This window comes from Equus przewalskii, chromosome 17, assembly GCF_037783145.1.
Source record: "Equus przewalskii isolate Varuska chromosome 17, EquPr2, whole genome shotgun sequence".
Classification (NCBI taxonomy): domain Eukaryota; kingdom Metazoa; phylum Chordata; class Mammalia; order Perissodactyla; family Equidae; genus Equus; species Equus przewalskii.
This window is the reverse complement of record NC_091847.1, coordinates 51,361,190-51,378,030: the sequence shown is the minus strand read 5'-3', so window position 1 is coordinate 51,378,030 and position 16,841 is coordinate 51,361,190. Positions and strand designations below refer to the sequence as shown.

General features: G+C 39.8%; 1 protein-coding gene across 19 annotated transcripts in view; it reads right to left on the bottom strand.

Annotated features, from left to right (window-relative positions):
* RAPGEF4 (Rap guanine nucleotide exchange factor 4) overlaps positions 1-16,841 on the bottom strand; it is a 296,774-nt gene that overhangs the window by 207,160 nt on the left and 72,773 nt on the right. Inside the window, exon 1 of one of the 19 annotated variants that reach the window (XM_070580198.1) lies at positions 15,634-16,102. The exons of 14 other annotated variants lie outside the window; for them this stretch is intronic. In XM_070580198.1, the coding sequence (XP_070436299.1) occupies positions 15,634-15,683 (50 nt within the window). In that variant the 5' untranslated portion in view covers positions 15,684-16,102. Of the gene's footprint in view, positions 1-15,633; positions 16,103-16,841 lie in introns of those variants that run through there. 4 more of the 19 variants (XM_070580200.1, XM_070580185.1, XM_070580205.1 and 1 more) reach the window with 4 other exon arrangements.

Genomic DNA, 16,841 nt, shown 5'->3' with positions numbered 1-16,841 from the left:
CAAGTCTCAGTTTTCTTACTTATAAAATAAAATAATGATCCCTACTGGGCAGGGTTATTAGGAGGATTAAATGAAACAATGTACATATGGTGCCTACTTAGCATAATAACAAGCCCACAGAAAGCATTAGGCATATAGCTAATTTTATGCTTATTATTATTACCTCATACAGCCACAGTTAGGATTAAACAAATATATATAAGTACTTAACATGGTTCTTGACAGATAATAAATGCTAATGCTCAAGTTCTAGAAGAACACAATTTAATACACAATATGAGCCATCTTCACTACATACCACAGGGAGTTTTTTCATATGATGGTTCTCCTGGCCACATATTTCTTTGTGCCATTAGAGCACATACATAAGCCTATCTCAGGCATATACCCAACACTTCATGAATCTCTCACTCTGAATTAACTCTAAAAATGCTTCTCAGTTGCCAGAAATCACAAGAAATAGAAATAAGCATCAGAATGTTCATATTTGCAGTGAGAATGCTGGTAAGCATTACTACCTCGATGTGACACTTTTGGATGTTGAAAGTACTAAATGACTACTATCAAAGATGCTCCCATGTAGCCATGAGCTATTTCCAGCCCTTCTTCTATTTCCTGGCTTTACCTGGATGGGATATGTGCAAAAAGCAGATTTGTCATCCATGCCATTCAAATAATTATAGCCTGAGTGATCTCCTGTGTCACATCCTCAAGTCTCTCCACATGACTCATCATTCAGCTGGAAAGCAGGAAGCGCTCCATTTGGGGGAGGAAGTCAAAAGGACGCCACGCCTCAGGACAATACCCTTCTTACCTAAGCAGTGTTATTATTCTCCTCTACCAGGCAACACCCAAATAGAGTATGTTTAATCACACCACCAGAAAGGAAGATCAGGGCTGTGAGTTTACACAAGTGGCTCACATCTGAGACATCATGCAACAAAGAGCTACAACCAAGAGCCTGTTCCACCGACCTCATACCTAGTTGACTTCTGGTGGTTTCAAAGCACCAAACAGCTAACCTCAAAGCACAGGGACCTAAGCCACCTTCAGCTTATTCTGGCATCTCTTGGAAGTGACAGTCGTTGGCATAGAACTAAATGTAGGTAAGCAGAAGTGGGTGTGTTTTACACATATTTGTGCAGGCATACATGTCCATACATGAGAAGGCTTTGGAACCCAAAGAAGCTATGGTGAAAAATTTTGTTGCCAAGATTGTTTGCTATTTACCAATTTGCATTTTTCAAATAAGTCTAAGTCTACACCAAGATGTGACATCTTTTATTGCATGGAGAGTATATTTCCATTACAATGGGTTGGGGTTACCCCACCTCTCACTTCTATTCAGAAGATCTGGAATGGCCAGAAATATCACCTGCATTCAAGGTCAGGCAGAGTTTGGAAGAGTGATGTTCATCTCATCCTTTTTCCAGTCCTAGACCCACATTCCAATCTGAAAATGGAAACTTAAGAAGGTTGAGAAACCGGCAGCTTTAGCTCTTTCATGACCCCAATCTTCCACGGCTACTGAGAATTTGACTTCTGAATTGGAAATGCATAATAATCAAGAGATCTTATTGTAACAGAGTTGTGAGGGTTTTTTGTGTTTTTTTTTTAGCAATTCATAATTGTATATTTATTTATGTACCAATAAGGTAAGGATTAATTATCATAAACATTGAGAATGTATTCTCAGTCAACTTATATATATATTTAAAACTGTTATCAATTAATGAAATTCTTTCACTCAATGTTTACGTATGTGCTAAATACTGAGACACTCTTAACAATGCAAGTTATGTTTTATCTCATTTTCTAGGTGAGAAAACTAGGGTGCAAACCTCTGGCCCAATATCACACAGCCAGGAAGCAGTAAAATCTCATTCTGACCCAAGTCCGTCTGAGACCCAAGCTACGTGGTTTCCACCCTAGAAAATGTCCTTCTATTTATTAATGAACTTGCATATTACAGGATATGTTTGTAGCTTGACAAACAATTTAGAATTATATTTTATATAGATTTAAATCATTTCAGCAATACATCACTAACGCAGACATCTCTCGTACAGATCTCCTACCCAATCTGAAGACAATTTAGAGCTGCGAATAAGTCATCTAAGCCACCAAAACGAATGTGACACTTATTTCACACATCACAGCTGGCAGATGACCTGCTGTGAGGGTGCACAACTCACTTCTTCAGGGTCTATTTATCCTTGCTTTAGACACCAGGCTCAAAAGGGCGATGATCTGGTTTCCTAACCTTTAACAGAGAAAAAGCATGAGGGGAAGGCAAAAAAGGAGGGTTTCTAGAGACAAAAATCTTAACTTCAGTGAAAAGTCAAAGCTAGCAATTTGGAACAAAGGGGAAAAGAGAAAAACTACAGTATGTTGTAACACATTGGTGCCCTTCCGTGTAGGGGCAAAAACTACACAGCTCAGAAACCTCTGAGGGCATCAGCCACTGAAGCATAGAATAAAATCAGAAACTCACAGGATGACACAGTCATTATGTTGGAGGAAAACAACATTTACTATTCTACCTAAGAAGACACGGGAGAAGGGAAACATACCCTAATTTATAAAAACTTCTTCCAAAAAATTTTAATGTTTAAAGGAAGAATATTTCCCTTTATTGAAAACCAATCTTTTGAAGAGCTTTTCATTTCTCACGGAGGTTAAAAGCTGTTTGTTTTTACAAATAAACATCTTATTTATTGACAAGGGGACTGTTGTGAATTTAAAGAGGTTTCCAAGCTTTTCCGGAAGAGGATCTCACTAACTCTGCTTTGCTATTTACCAGCACCTTTCACCTTTCACCACTATTTTAGCATTAGTCTCCACATCCAGTTTTCAATTAAGAGTAGTTCTCTTCCTCTACCTTCCTAATATACAGCCAGTCTTAGACACTCCTTTCAATCTTCTTCCCCTGAGGTTTTTGAAGTTGCCTCTGCCATTTTCCACCCGTGGTTATATCGCGTTTTTCTAGAACCATTGAAGGGCAATGCATTGAGCACCTGGGAATGATCAGATCCAGGCACAAAAGTGGAATGACTTCATCTCTTTATCCAGGATTCTTCAGCTTCAACCCTACAAGATAGCCCTACTAACAGTGTCTCATCTGTAAAGAGAATGAGGGACCATGTACTGAACGGCTAACCATTGATCTGGCCAAGAAAAACAGCATGTGATATAATTTTAAGACACATTCTGCCCTTTAGTTTCCCCCCAGATAGATAAGGATGAATTATTGCTGGGAACTGTATTTTGCAGCCAACAGATCCAGCCACCAACTAATTTGGGATTAGCCTCTTGAAGTAGCATCTGCCTAGTAGCGAAAGGAGAAAAACAACATTAAATGGATAAATTAAAATAATTTCCAGAAGTGGTAGACAAAAAAATTCCTTTTAAAAACTTTTGCTTTATAGTAATATGTCTTTAGGGATGTGTGTGTAACTGGGGCATAGTTCAACGGAAAGAGATTAGAGGGAAAAAATTAATGAATGAAATGGCCTGAGGAAGAAAATCGTAAAGCAAGCCAGGAAATGTTTCTCCAGGACAAAATGTATCTCAAACAAAAACTTAGAAAAGCTATTTTAATACATATGGCACAAAAGGGGACACTTCTTTAATTTACAAAGAGCTCTCATAATCTTATAAACTGTAGCTACAACCCAATAAACTACTAGACAAAGGATATGAACCAGCAACTCACAGACAAAAAATATTTTAAAAAATGCTTAACCTCATTCCTGATTAAGGAAATAATAATAAGATGCCCTTTTTTTTCTTGGCAAATTTTTCAAAGTTTGAAATTACCCAGTGTTGAAGAAGTGATAAAACAAATACACTCACACTCTGTTGAGGGGAGTATAAATTGGTACTGACTTTCTGGAGTGTAATTAGAAAATATCCATCCAATTTTAAATCTCACATAATGTCCATATAATTCCATAGGTAAGAACTTACTCCACAAAAGTAAATCAAGATATATGTACAAGAATGTCCATTGCAGCACTGCTTATAAGAACAAAAACCAACATAACTGTAATAGGTTAAATAAATTACAGTAATCCAGACAATGGAAAACTGTAGCATAATGTGGTTAATCTGAATGGACTGAGACAGAAGCTTCTCGAAGATACGCTAAATGGAAAAAAGCAAGATACAGACGATATGAATGATGCAATCCCATTTACGGAAGTATATAAGTTCAAATGTTTTTAACATATATGCTATTACATAGTATTGCTCATTACAAATCAGCCCAAAACTCAGTGGCTTAAAACAATGACTATTCATTATTTCTCACAATTCTGTTGGCTTCCTGGGCAGTTCTTCTGTTGGTATCACCTGGGCTTACTCAGGTGGCTGTAGTCAACTAGGGGGTTGATTGAGACTAGCTGGACTCACCTCTCTGAGGCCTCAGCTGGTACAGTTGAAATGACTGGAATGGACCTTAAGGTTCTGCATCTCAGGCATCTTCACATGATGGAGGAAGCACTCTCAGAGCACAAGAATGAAACTGCAGGGCCTCTGTAGGCCAACGCTCAAAGTCAAACAAAGTCACTCCCATAGCATCCTATTGGTCAAAGCTGGTCTCAGGGCCAGTCTAGATTCAAGAAGAAGAAAGCAGATTCCACCTCTTGACTGGGAAACCTGGAAAGAATCTGTGGTCATATTTACCCTACCACTCTATATATGTACATACCTAGCAGTTATAGCTATATCCATCTTTAAGTATCTGAAACCTTATTGAAGAAACTATTAAAATAATTCCCTTTGGGGAGAGGAGCTGGCAATGTGAGTGGGGAAGGAGAAGGAAGAAACTTACTTTTCATTTCATGCATTTCTATTTTCAAGACTGGATTCATGGGCAGGAGACCTGTGCAGTCGCATAGGGTCCCACGCTCAGGAGGGTCCCGTGTACTCAGTTTAATGCTTTTCTGTCACCATCCTGAAATTCTTAATAATTTTATCTTTTAACTCTTGTTTTTAAGTGGAGCCCAACGGGACAGTGGAGCATGCATGTGAGCAAAGGAGATAGTGCAATATGCACGTTTACTGTTCCTTGACACCCATTCACACAGAGCATTCACAACACCTCCAAAGGACAGGATCCTGGAGGACTCAGGGTGCATGGGAGCTCAGCACGACTCAAAGCAAGTACAAAGTAAGCGTGTTACACCTTCCCATGAGTAAATCCTGGTGCTGACAGCCTCAGGGTCCCCATTTTCTGTTCTAACCAGAACTTGCTCTGAACACAGGGAGAGTGCAATGGTACTGACAAAGGAGCTAGAGTTCATATCCTTTCTTATCCATGTTACTTCCCTATATTAGCCAATCACCCACACTGAAAATAATGACATAAAGAGAAAGGACAGCCAGGACAACCCATGATCCTTTTCCTCTCCTTACTCATCTGTAATCTGAAGATAGAGACTGTCCTTCCTTACTAACCTGTAAGCTGAAGATACAGAGTGTGGGTAAAAGGTGTGTGCATTAAGAACTGAAATGAAGACAGTGGAATTAGTTTTCTGCATGGTTTCTACTGTTCTGGTAAGAATGAAACACATACGAATGCATGAGCTCGGAAATACGAATTATGTAATTTTGGTGATTCCACATACAAGTTAAATGTTCTTCTTTTTGCATTTAAAACTGGCATTGCACCATAGAAAAATAAATAGTAAATTTATGCTAATAATTAAATTTTTTTTTTTACTTAGAACAACATTAAACAGCAAATAAGAAATATCATGAGTTGAGACAGAGAAGGCAGAAGAAGGAAAAAGCTTCATATTTTAGTACTGTTAATGATATTCTTTTCCCTGGGGAAAACAAGGGACTTTACATTTTTATTTTGCACTGGGCCCCACAAATTATGTAGTCAACCTAGTCTGTCCTGTTTGGATTTGTATATATGTACGTTCTACTATATTTAAAAACTAGGTTTCTTCACCACATCCCTCTCATTTTTTTAGTTGTTTTATGAACTTTATGCTACCCCTTCCCTCAAATCATCACAGATCTGTTAAAAAAAATAATAATGATAAGATCCAGGGAACTAGCAGCTGAAAGAAGACAGGTACCCAAATGAAGAAACAATTTAACTAAACAAAGGCAACATTTCACATTATTATTCCTGCTCTCTTTTTCTTCTGTGGGCAGGCATTCTCCTTGATTTATAGCACTGGAACCATAGTCAGCACAATGAAATTAAGCAAGAACAATATGTCAGATTAAAAAACCCAAACCCAATTTTATGAACTCAATTCATGACAGCTGCACTGTCAACATAAATATTTATTCTCTCCAGAGCCATGGATGCAAGGTCATCTGCACCACAAGGGCTGCTCGCCTTAACTGGTACATATACCTCAACTCAGGAAACGTAGAAGCTATGTAGAGGTTATTTACAGGGATAATGTCTTAGAAGATTAATGCCAAAAGACTTTCCCATGTTTTATTTACTAGCAGGGTATCAACGTGTATTCCATAGCTGCAACGACTAAACATCTCTGTTAACATTGCAAGAGGTGTTATTTTTATATTTACCTCTTATACATTTAATATTACTAACAATGTATATTACTTTGAATGTTCAACAAATTGATTAGTTCTTAATAATAAAAATTAAAATTATACTACACAGATTACTACATGTCTGGTTAGAATTTTCTATTTGAATCATAGGCACATTTTGCAATAATGTTCCACAATTTAAACATCAGATGATCCTGACAGGAGATTCAAGTTACTGAAATTCAGTGAGACAGCAAAGCAAAAGGAGAAAAGTAAACGAAAACCCTGGTAGGTGTATTAGGGTCAATTTGTGTTTAGATTGTGATTCCAACTGTCTTGATACTTTTAGAAATTTTTAAACTTTTTTCTTTCTTTCTCAAGAGGTTGAGAAGAGGAGTCAAATATCAGCTTTGGAAGCCTTGCCCAATAACCAATCAAAGAGAATATTCTGCAGAAAATATTCTACAGAAGAAGCCAATAACAGCAGTTGCTTCTGGAGAAAGCGGCTGATGGTTGGGGGCAAGAGTGAGAGAAAAATATACTTTTCATTATACATACCATGTTGTACTTTTAAAATTTTTTACCAAATGAACGCATTACTTAGTCTCAATAAATTAAATTTCTTTAAAATAAAAAAACAAAGACAATTCTTGCTTTGTGTGATAGGCCATGCAATAGCTAATTTTTTTTCTTTAAAGATCGGCACCTGAGCCAACATCTATTGCCAATCCTTTTTTTCCCCCCTTCTTCTTCCCCACAAAGTCCCCTGGCACATAGTTGTATATTGTAGTTGTGGTCCTTCTGGTTGTGCTGTGTGGGATGCCACCTCAGCATGGCCTGATGAGTGGTGCCATGTCCGCGTTCAGAATCCAAACTGGCGAAACCCTGGGCCACTGAAGCATAGCATGCAAACTTAACCACCCGGCCACGGGGATGGCCCCTATAGCTAATTTTTAAAAGTACCATCATCTGAAGTTGTCTAGTTAGTTTATGGGCATTATTAAATGTGGATGCTTTTTCCAGGGAGGTATGGAGCTGGGAAAACAAAACCACACTTCCATGAAAATTTATTGTTAAAGTTCAATCATTTTGGAACTAGATACAAAATACTCAAATGTGCTCGATTTAGGGAGGCAATACACCCATAAATTAGAAATACTTAATTAATTTATTTATTTATTTTCTGAGGAAGATTAGCCCTGAACTAACATCTTTGCCAATTTCCTCCACTTTCTATGTGGGTCACTGCCACAGCATGGCTGACAAGTCATGTCGGTCTGCACCTGAGATCCGAACCCATAAACCCAGCTCCTGAAGCAGAGCAAAGTGAATTTAACCACTATGTCCCATGGGGCCAGCCCTCAGAAATACTTATTTTAAAACAGGCTTTGGTAGAATCTCAATGCAAACCATTTCTGTTTTGAGCCTAGAACTTAGCATTTTTTCTAATGATTTCTTTTTCTCTACAAAAAGAGTTTCTGGATATCACCATGAAAGCCTTAAAGCCACGATGAAAATTATTTTTCTGTCTCCATTCTCACCATCATAACTTCTGTAAAGATGGGTTAAATTGAGAGCAAATGTTCAGTGCTCTCCCTCATAGAGGGAGAAATGTATAATCTGGTTTGTATGCTTTTGATTCTATGGAAAATGGTCCTTAATCTTTTGAGGGGATAACAGACCTCTTTCAGATTAGGATGAAAGCTACAGACCCGCTTTCCAGAAAAATGCACACACATATTTAAAAAATGGAGGTTTTTGGGTTTGTCAGTAGCTGATCCATGAACTCCCCAGGGCTCACAAATCCTGGGTTAGAAGCACCCGTTGTGGACCATTCTTCTTCTCTGACACTCTACACACAGAGCTGTCTGCCAATGGACTAAATAAGCTATTCTACTATTACAGGGCAAAATGCTAACATTTGGGTCTAATCCTAAATTTTTCCTAAGCAAAAAAAAGTTCTTTTTATTCCAGAATTTCCTATAACTGAATTCTGGCTACTTAAACTATATTCTTGAGACTAAGCTGGTAATAACTTACTACTAAAGAATTCATAGTATATGTAAAAAGACGAGAATGACTTCTGGCACTCAGTCGGTGGTCAATAAAACTCATCTTTTATCGTTAGTAATTATTCACATACAGAGACCCACCATGTAAACGTAAAATCCAAATGACCATGATGATTTTCATCAGGTCTGGCCTTTAGACAGATCATGCCACAGATCCCTCATATGGGATGCTCCAAGGGGCTCACCTTCCTTCTGCAGGAGATCGGAGGAGACTCCCCCAAGTCCTAGGGGAACACAGAGATGAATGAGAGTGACCCAAGGGCCCAGGTCTGATGGCCACTAGGAACACTTACTGCAGCAGGACCGGCAGAGCCCCCACTGAAAGCCCCACGTGATAAAGACCTGCAGGCCTCCAAATCTGGGACAAACCAAATGGATGCCCCGAGCATGTCTATACATCCTTCGTTCCCTCTGGGTCATTTCTGAAGCAACATTTGGCCTCTGGTTCCAGGCTCCCTCAGCCCCAAAACCTCTTAGCTTCCAGGTTCTTGGTCTGTTTGGAGGAACGGCAGTGCTCTGGGCCTTCATATCCCGAATCTTAGCAATCCCAGATGTCGGCCTTCCTGGTCCCCATCCCCTGATCTGACCTCAACCTGTCTTTCTTAAAGTCATTTTCTTTTCGATCATCTGGATGCTTATCTCCTCAGGAGGAAACTCAGCCTTTCATTCACAGACAAATCTGATTTAAAAAATAAAATGCCAAGAGGTGGCATCGATGTGAACGGGCCGTCAGCATCCCTTCCTGATATTATTTACCTGATCTGGAGGAGACAGTCTGGGAGACATTGGAGGAGACAGCATTTGCCTGGACCTTGGGACAGGCAGAGAAGAGAGGAGTGGAGGCAAAGGGATCATACAGCAAAGACACCGGGAAGGCACAGGCAGGAGCAGTAGTCAGCAAGCCCCAGGCTTGGGTCTGCTAGGGGATGTTTCACTGGGGTTTTGACCTTCAGTTCTCTCGATTACCACTTCTGGGCTTGTTGGGGGTTTTTGGACCAGGGAGCACGCAAGCACCAAGCTAGTCTCTGGAAGAGCTGAGTGAGGGTTTCAGGGAGGGGAAAAAAGGAGATAAAAACTCTGTTCTGTTCTCAAGAAAGTCCAGAGACTCTGATGAACTCTTCTCTCCATGAAGAACCTGAGGATGAGAGACGCTTGCCCTTGCCCTAGGAAGGCTGCTAGGACCAACCCCCTGCCCCCCGCCCCCATCCAACAGAACACAGATATATTCCATCAGTAGCTCTTGTATCCTCTGCCAGTGTCTGGTGGCATCTTTCTGTCACAGTCTTGTCAGCCTAATGATGACAATACACAGAAAAGGGACCCTCTCTGGAAACTGTTCTGACTCTCCCTGGCAGGTGCTCTCTCCTTCTCCCACTTCCAGCCCCTGTGTGCGCCTCTGCTGTAGCTCGTATCATACTTTAAAATTTATTCTCATATATTTATCTTCATTAGACTGTGAGTTCCTTGAGGGCCACACACTGTCATGTCTGTGTCCCCAGTGCCTAGGATAGCACCTGGCATTAGTGGATGTTCAACTCATGCCATCGGATATGATTTAGGCTGATAAAAATATTTGTATAAATTAATAGAGGCAATATGACTGGGAAAAGACATAGGGCCAAATTTAGAAAACTTCGAATGCCAAGGTAATGGTTTGCACATTATCCCTGGACAGTGAGAGCAGCACCAGGTGTCTGAACAGGCGCGTGTGCGTCTGAACTCCTGCTCCATCCATGTATCCATCCATCACCACCTCCCATAGCATTTACTGGGTGCTTCCTTAGGGCTGACGGATTGACTGCATTGTATCATTTCTTCCTCCTGGACATTTGTGATAGGATTATTGTTACCCCCATTTTACAAATGAGGAAAGAGGCTAGGGACATGATGTAACTTGCCTGAGGATGGAGAGCTGGTCATAAGCAGGGCCAGGACTGTCATTGTGATCTGGCTGATGCCAGTCCATGGTCTTTAAACACTATACTGCCTCCCTTACACTGGCTAGACTTGAGGAGAGAGAAGGGAGGTAACAGCGATGACAGATCAGAATTGGAAAGGAAAAGATAAATATACAATTGCTTATAAAGGGAGATTAGCTAGGACAAGGAGAAGCAGAGGGGAAAAGTTAACCTGAAATATTGAAGGGTAAAGTGTTGTGATATCCACAATAGGCTTTCAGATGGTTCAGTAAAACAAACAAATATATAAATATATATATATACACACACATAAATATAAATTTTAAAATAAACATATATTAAAGAGAGAAAGAAAGAAATCTTTTTTCAATTTTTCTCAATGATTAAAAGTTTGAATAAAAAGCTAGGAGGGAAAAAAGATTAGTCTGACATTTCAGACCTAAGCAAAGTCTGGAGAAGGGGCTAGGATGAGGAAGAAAAAAATATAAAGCAACAAGCAAAAAGCAAGAAAGAATTTCAGGAAGATGAATTGCCAACGTGCTAAAACTTCTCTAAAAATTTATTAATAACACCAGGACTCAGCTGTTTAGATTATGCACATGTTTGCAAATTTTACTATCAGGAATTCACATAAGGATTTTAATTTCTTAATTTTCTTGTCTTAAATTATCACCTTGTTAAATACGCTATCTGCCATACATGACGAAACCTTTTGGTAATTAAGGAAAGAAATGTCGACGGAGGCAGTGTGATCAGCAGTACAGTTTTCAGAGAACTAGAACACTACCATTTTTAAAGCTTTTTAAAAATTGTCTAACTTTTTTGATAAGCAAATACTTTTTACAGTGTCATTCACAAAACTGTGTATGTTCCGGAGCAGGTGTCTCTCTTATTGAATGCAATATCTGATCATTTTACTATGTTTTCCCTTTTTCAAGTTCTGTTATGCTTTTAACAGGGATTATATATAATGAAAGTTATTATAGAGTTTTTTTTCCTTTTTCAGAATATTTGTACTAGACAATTCTATGAACTTTAAACAAAGAGAAGCATGGGCAAAAATGTCCTCCAAACAAACAAACTAAAACCCACAACAAACAGCAAAGGCCTAAACATGAAAAACTGTTTTCATTAACACTTATTGCTAAGAGCTTCTATGCTTTCCCCAGAGCTATTAAAAAGGTAGATGCAATTTTGTACAATGAAAAAGAGAAAACAGTTATAGATGCACAAAAAGGAGGACTCAGTTCACTAACTTCAGAAGATATCCCAATTCTGCTCATGTTTCATTCAGACTCAACATTTAGAACAATGTTGGGGTGCTGGGGCAAGTGGGAACAAAGAGTAGAGGGTCCCACCATCAAATCACTGGGATCTTGACAAAACTCAAGAAGGGAGAGTAGTAGAAGGGACCTAGATCATGGTACAAATATACAGAAAAGAAATCTTAAGAAAATTTTACTACAAATGCTAAAATAAGGTCCACATAGAAGCTACAGGAAACAATTGGAGACAATACATGAGTTGATAAGAGCATTTAAACATTTTCTGAAGTAAAAGAGAGAAGCAATAAAAAGAGTTATTAAGACTCATTCATTTCATGCAGATAGCACCATTGACCAAAATACATTATATCATCTTATTTTTCAAATAAGTTGCAAATGAAAGAAAGATAACATTTTTATAAAGCAAACTTTAAAAAATTTTAAATCACAAAATAGCCAGATTTATGGTGGATTTAATGGATTTAGAATTCACATACATTCAATATTATGAAAAATGAACAGTAAACAGACCAAGATAAAATATTTGCAGGAATTATAACAATCATCCGGAATTACCATGTCTTGATCAAATAAAGCATTCATATAAATTCATAAATAAATGCCAATGTATGTATAAGTAACATGTCCTGAAAGAGAAAATACAATCAGTAAAGAAATAGATGAGAAAATCTCAACCATTTCAGAAGTAATCAAAGAAATACAGTGACAATAACAACACCTAATATAATGGAAAAAATATATATAATGGTCATGCTGGCCAAGACTGAATGTGACAGGCATGCTCAAATACTCTTGGTGGCAGAATAGAAAAGCTATTGAAAACAAAAGCAATCATATTTCTTGAGCCATAAAAATTTTCATATCTTTCAATTTAGTATTTCTTTTTCTGAGATTTACCTTATAGAAGTTGTTCTCAAAGTATAGTCCAGGGACAGGTGGGGGATCTCAACATTCTCGGGGCTCCATGAGTTCAAAATACTTTTCATAATAATACTAAGATATTATTTGCCTTTTTCACTGTCATTCTCTCAAAAAGGTACAGTGGAACTTTCCAGGAGCTACATGATGTGTGATGACACCATTGTTTTGACAACTAAGAGAATGAGTGCCTGTAGGATGGCGGAATTTGGGGGTGATTTTGCACCTTATTCTCACACTTTGAATAACCAGACTACATAGGCAACTTCTAATCATAAAGCCTTGGATAAACCCCACCCTATCTCTAAAGTGCTGATTGCCATTATCACTTAAATGTGGCAGAAACCTCAATTTGGAAGTAGAATGTCTATATGAGAGAAGGAATAATTTAACTAGGAAATTTAACACAGACTAGTAAAGAACAAACATATTATTCAACCATAGAGCCTTAGCACGGGGCAAAGATGCTGGCCAGGTACAAATGCAGAAGTATCAAGTACAAAAGGGCACAGTGGACCACAAAGCCCAGCGCTGGAAGACAGGAGTTCTCAGCCCTGGTTGCCCAGTAGATCCACCTGCGGAGCTTTAGGAAGCTACTGATGCCTAGGCCCCATCTTCTAGAGATTCTGGGTTCATTGGTCTAGACGGGGCCAACACAGTATTTTTTAAATAGCTCCCCAGGTAATTCTAATGTGGAACTAGTTTTAAGAACTACAACTATAAAGAAACCAAGAAGTTCTCCTTGCTTTTCCGATAATACATTTTGACACAATATTAACTGTTGCCTATACTTTATCTTTTCCATTCACATAATTTGTGGCTCTGCCTCCTTGAATTTGCAAACCAAAAGCAAAGGAGGGGCACTAAATTTTTCAACTCATAAGGCACCTAAGTAATCGATCCACATTAACTTGGACCACTGCTGTCAGCAAGGCATGATTTAAGTAAAGCTATCTTTATTTTACAAATAGGTGGCCCAAGAAGCTAGAGAGCTTTCCAGAAAGTCATCCAGCAAAGCTGGGTTCAACCAGGAATAGATCAGAATTTCAGGCCAGACCACTTGACCACATCAATAGCCTTTAGAAAGTCTGTCTTGCATTTATCGGTCTGGGCCAGCCAGCTCAAAACACTGGGATCAGTGAGAGCAATCATGGGCAAGACTACAGAATTTGGAGTGGCCGACTGTTGACAGGATTTCCTGCTGCTCCTTCCTCGGTGTCAGACACCCTGGCCCAGTGACTGTGCCCTAACCACTCCACAGCAGCCTGGAGATTACACAGGAGAGGATTTGGCCCGAAAAGAACAGGCAAGTCTCATGACCACAGGGCTTCCTACACATAAAGAGCTTAACAATATCCCCCAGTCCATACCACGAGTTCCTTCTCAAAGTCTCAAGTTGTTCAAGTTTTCCCGACCAGAACTGCCTTTGCCCAGGGGACCCATTAAACCTCAGAGCGGATTTCTCCAGATGATGACTGACCAACAAACAAAACACAAAGCCAGGCATTGGGAAATACACCACATGACATCCTCAGAGAGCAGGCAGACCCCTAACCAAGCCCACCCCAGGGCCCAGTACAGGGGGAGAAGGCAGAATGCAGTGCAATAGGCACGAAGAAGCCCTTCCTCTTCTGTGTGGTCAGACCCTTGGGACAAGGCTGCTTCAAACACTGTAATTTGGTTAAGTGACCCCAATTCTTTCGGGATACTGAAAAACAGCCTTCTTACCCACATAGAAATTCAGAACCAGACCTCTTTGTCTTTGGACGAAATGATACCCTGGTTGGAAGTGAATCTCTCTGCCCTGCCCCATATATCCCTCAGCACACGGTGTCTTTCCCATAGCACTTTTCAGGTTGTGTTAGATCAGGGTGATGTGTGTTTATGCTTGTCTGTCTTCACTAGACTGTAAACCAGAAACACAGACATGGTGCCTTTTGCACCTCCACGTGGTGGGAACCAAGCATGTTTGTTGAATAAGACAGAAGCTTCTTAGAGATGAAATTTTCGAAGCAGCATCAATTAACAGCAAATTGAGCAGCTCTTTAGCAGGCACACAGTGAAGAGGCCACCGTAGGATAAAAGTGCAGGGGGGAGGGAAGCGGAGAGGTGTCAACGGCATGCTGGCAAATGCACGGCCATGGCAGGAATTTCAAAAGCTCTGCTAACAGCAACTCCTAAAACACCAGAGCATCCACTGCACACTCCTGGAATGAGCACCCAAAGGAGCACCAGCTAAGAAGGAACGCCTACGGCTTACAGCACCCTGCCAGCAGGCCTTTCCACAGCATCTGGGCATTCCTGGCAACTGTGAGCCAAGCCTTGATCTGTTCAGACCCCCTGATCATCTTCTGAGAAATAGTGAGCTCATAGCTGGAGGAGCTGGTCAGACTTCAAGTCATCAATAATGGAACAGAATTCCCATAAACACTAAGGACTTCATATAGTCTGAGAGCTGCAGGCAAGACATGCCTGGACGCCACCGGGCGTCCAGCTGGTGAAATACCATCACTCTCAACCTGTTTCCTTGCCCAAGCTTCATTTTTAATATATGCCATTCAAGTACATCACCAGACAAATACATATATTTAATATTAATGTGATAAATGTAACTCTGCCTCATTATGAACAACTATTTTTGTTTATCTTCCAGAAACATATTTAAGATCATCAGGCTAAACAAACATATCCTTCACAATCACAAAAAGATGAGCCACCTCTCCTACCCTACACACACACACACCACAAATAAAGCTGAAATCAAATTACGACAGTGCCATGGTACATATTTAGGTCTGGTGGAACATAATTAGCAAAGCCAGAGATGTTTTAGAGTATAATTCCTCAAACCAAAATGAAAACTATGACAGGTAATATTTCTGCACAAAAGAATAAAACAAGATCTGTTCTGACCTGGTAGGGCATGCGTCCTTGTTTTTCTCTTTCTCAAAGTTTTCAGACATCCAATGAATATCTGTCCTTTATGTGGACAGCAAAATGCAGCCTCATCGCCAGTAATTCCCAGTCCGCATCTACCACTTAAGAAGATCTCAGTCCATCGAGAGAAAACGGGTGCTGGTGTTTCTCCAGAAAAGCCCAGGCAGCCAAAGGCAATAGGAAAGGACTTCCTAACTATCTTTTAACTTTAGCTACGTCCTAATACTTCACTCCCTTCCTTTCTGGATTTGAATCATTTCACAACTCCATGGCAAAGCTTGAGGACAGAGGAGTGAGACTCTGGCACAGACATAAGGTCCAAGTCATCAGAGCAGGCTTCCGCTTGGTTTAAAAGAATCAGAACTGTGAGGAGAGAGGCGCGAGAACCAGCCAACAGGATGTGTGTGGCTGGAGTTCCTGGCATGAAGTCTTGGCTTTCATGTTTATTTTTGGATGTATTTTTCTTAGCCCTTTAATGCAAATTTCTGGCCTGGGAAGTAACCCTACAGTACGAGCTCCACAGTTGCCAAAAGTAAGTACAGGCTTCTGACTTGGGAGAAAGCAGGTCCCCGGGCTTTTAGGCTCCAGTGAACCCTCAGAGGAGGGTGCAGGTCACCGGGCATTAGCAGGCAGGCAAGGGGCCGCCTGTCTGAGGGTGGGTCGTGCAGTCTTACCTCGATATCCAGGGCCACTAAACATTCACCTGAAATACTGGCCCGCCTGGAAAGCCTCCCATTAACGCAAAAGTGAAACAACCTGACATTGTTTGCATGCTAAATAAAGTAATAAAACCCTGCCAAGGGACTTCCGAGATTTTTATGTTCTGAGATATTACGTTTTAAGTATTCAGCTTTAATTTTTCTGACAGCATAAGACAGATAGGAACATCAAGTCTATTCAAGCAGGAGCAGATGCCTCTAAGAGGTATATTAGTCTAATATGGTTTGTAAAGCGCACCAGCAAAGACGAGGCTGCTATTATCTCAATAATTCCTATTCTTATAGCGGCTTGAAAGATTATTAATGGAAAAGAGCTTTTCCCTCTGCATAGTCCAAAAGAAGCAGTAAATAGAAATAACCAAAAAGCTTTCAGTCCCACAAGTGCCAACATATCTGGTAGAGCTGACAAATAAAACACTCTAAAAATTAGGAAATAGAGATAGCTCTAAAAATATTTCTTCAACA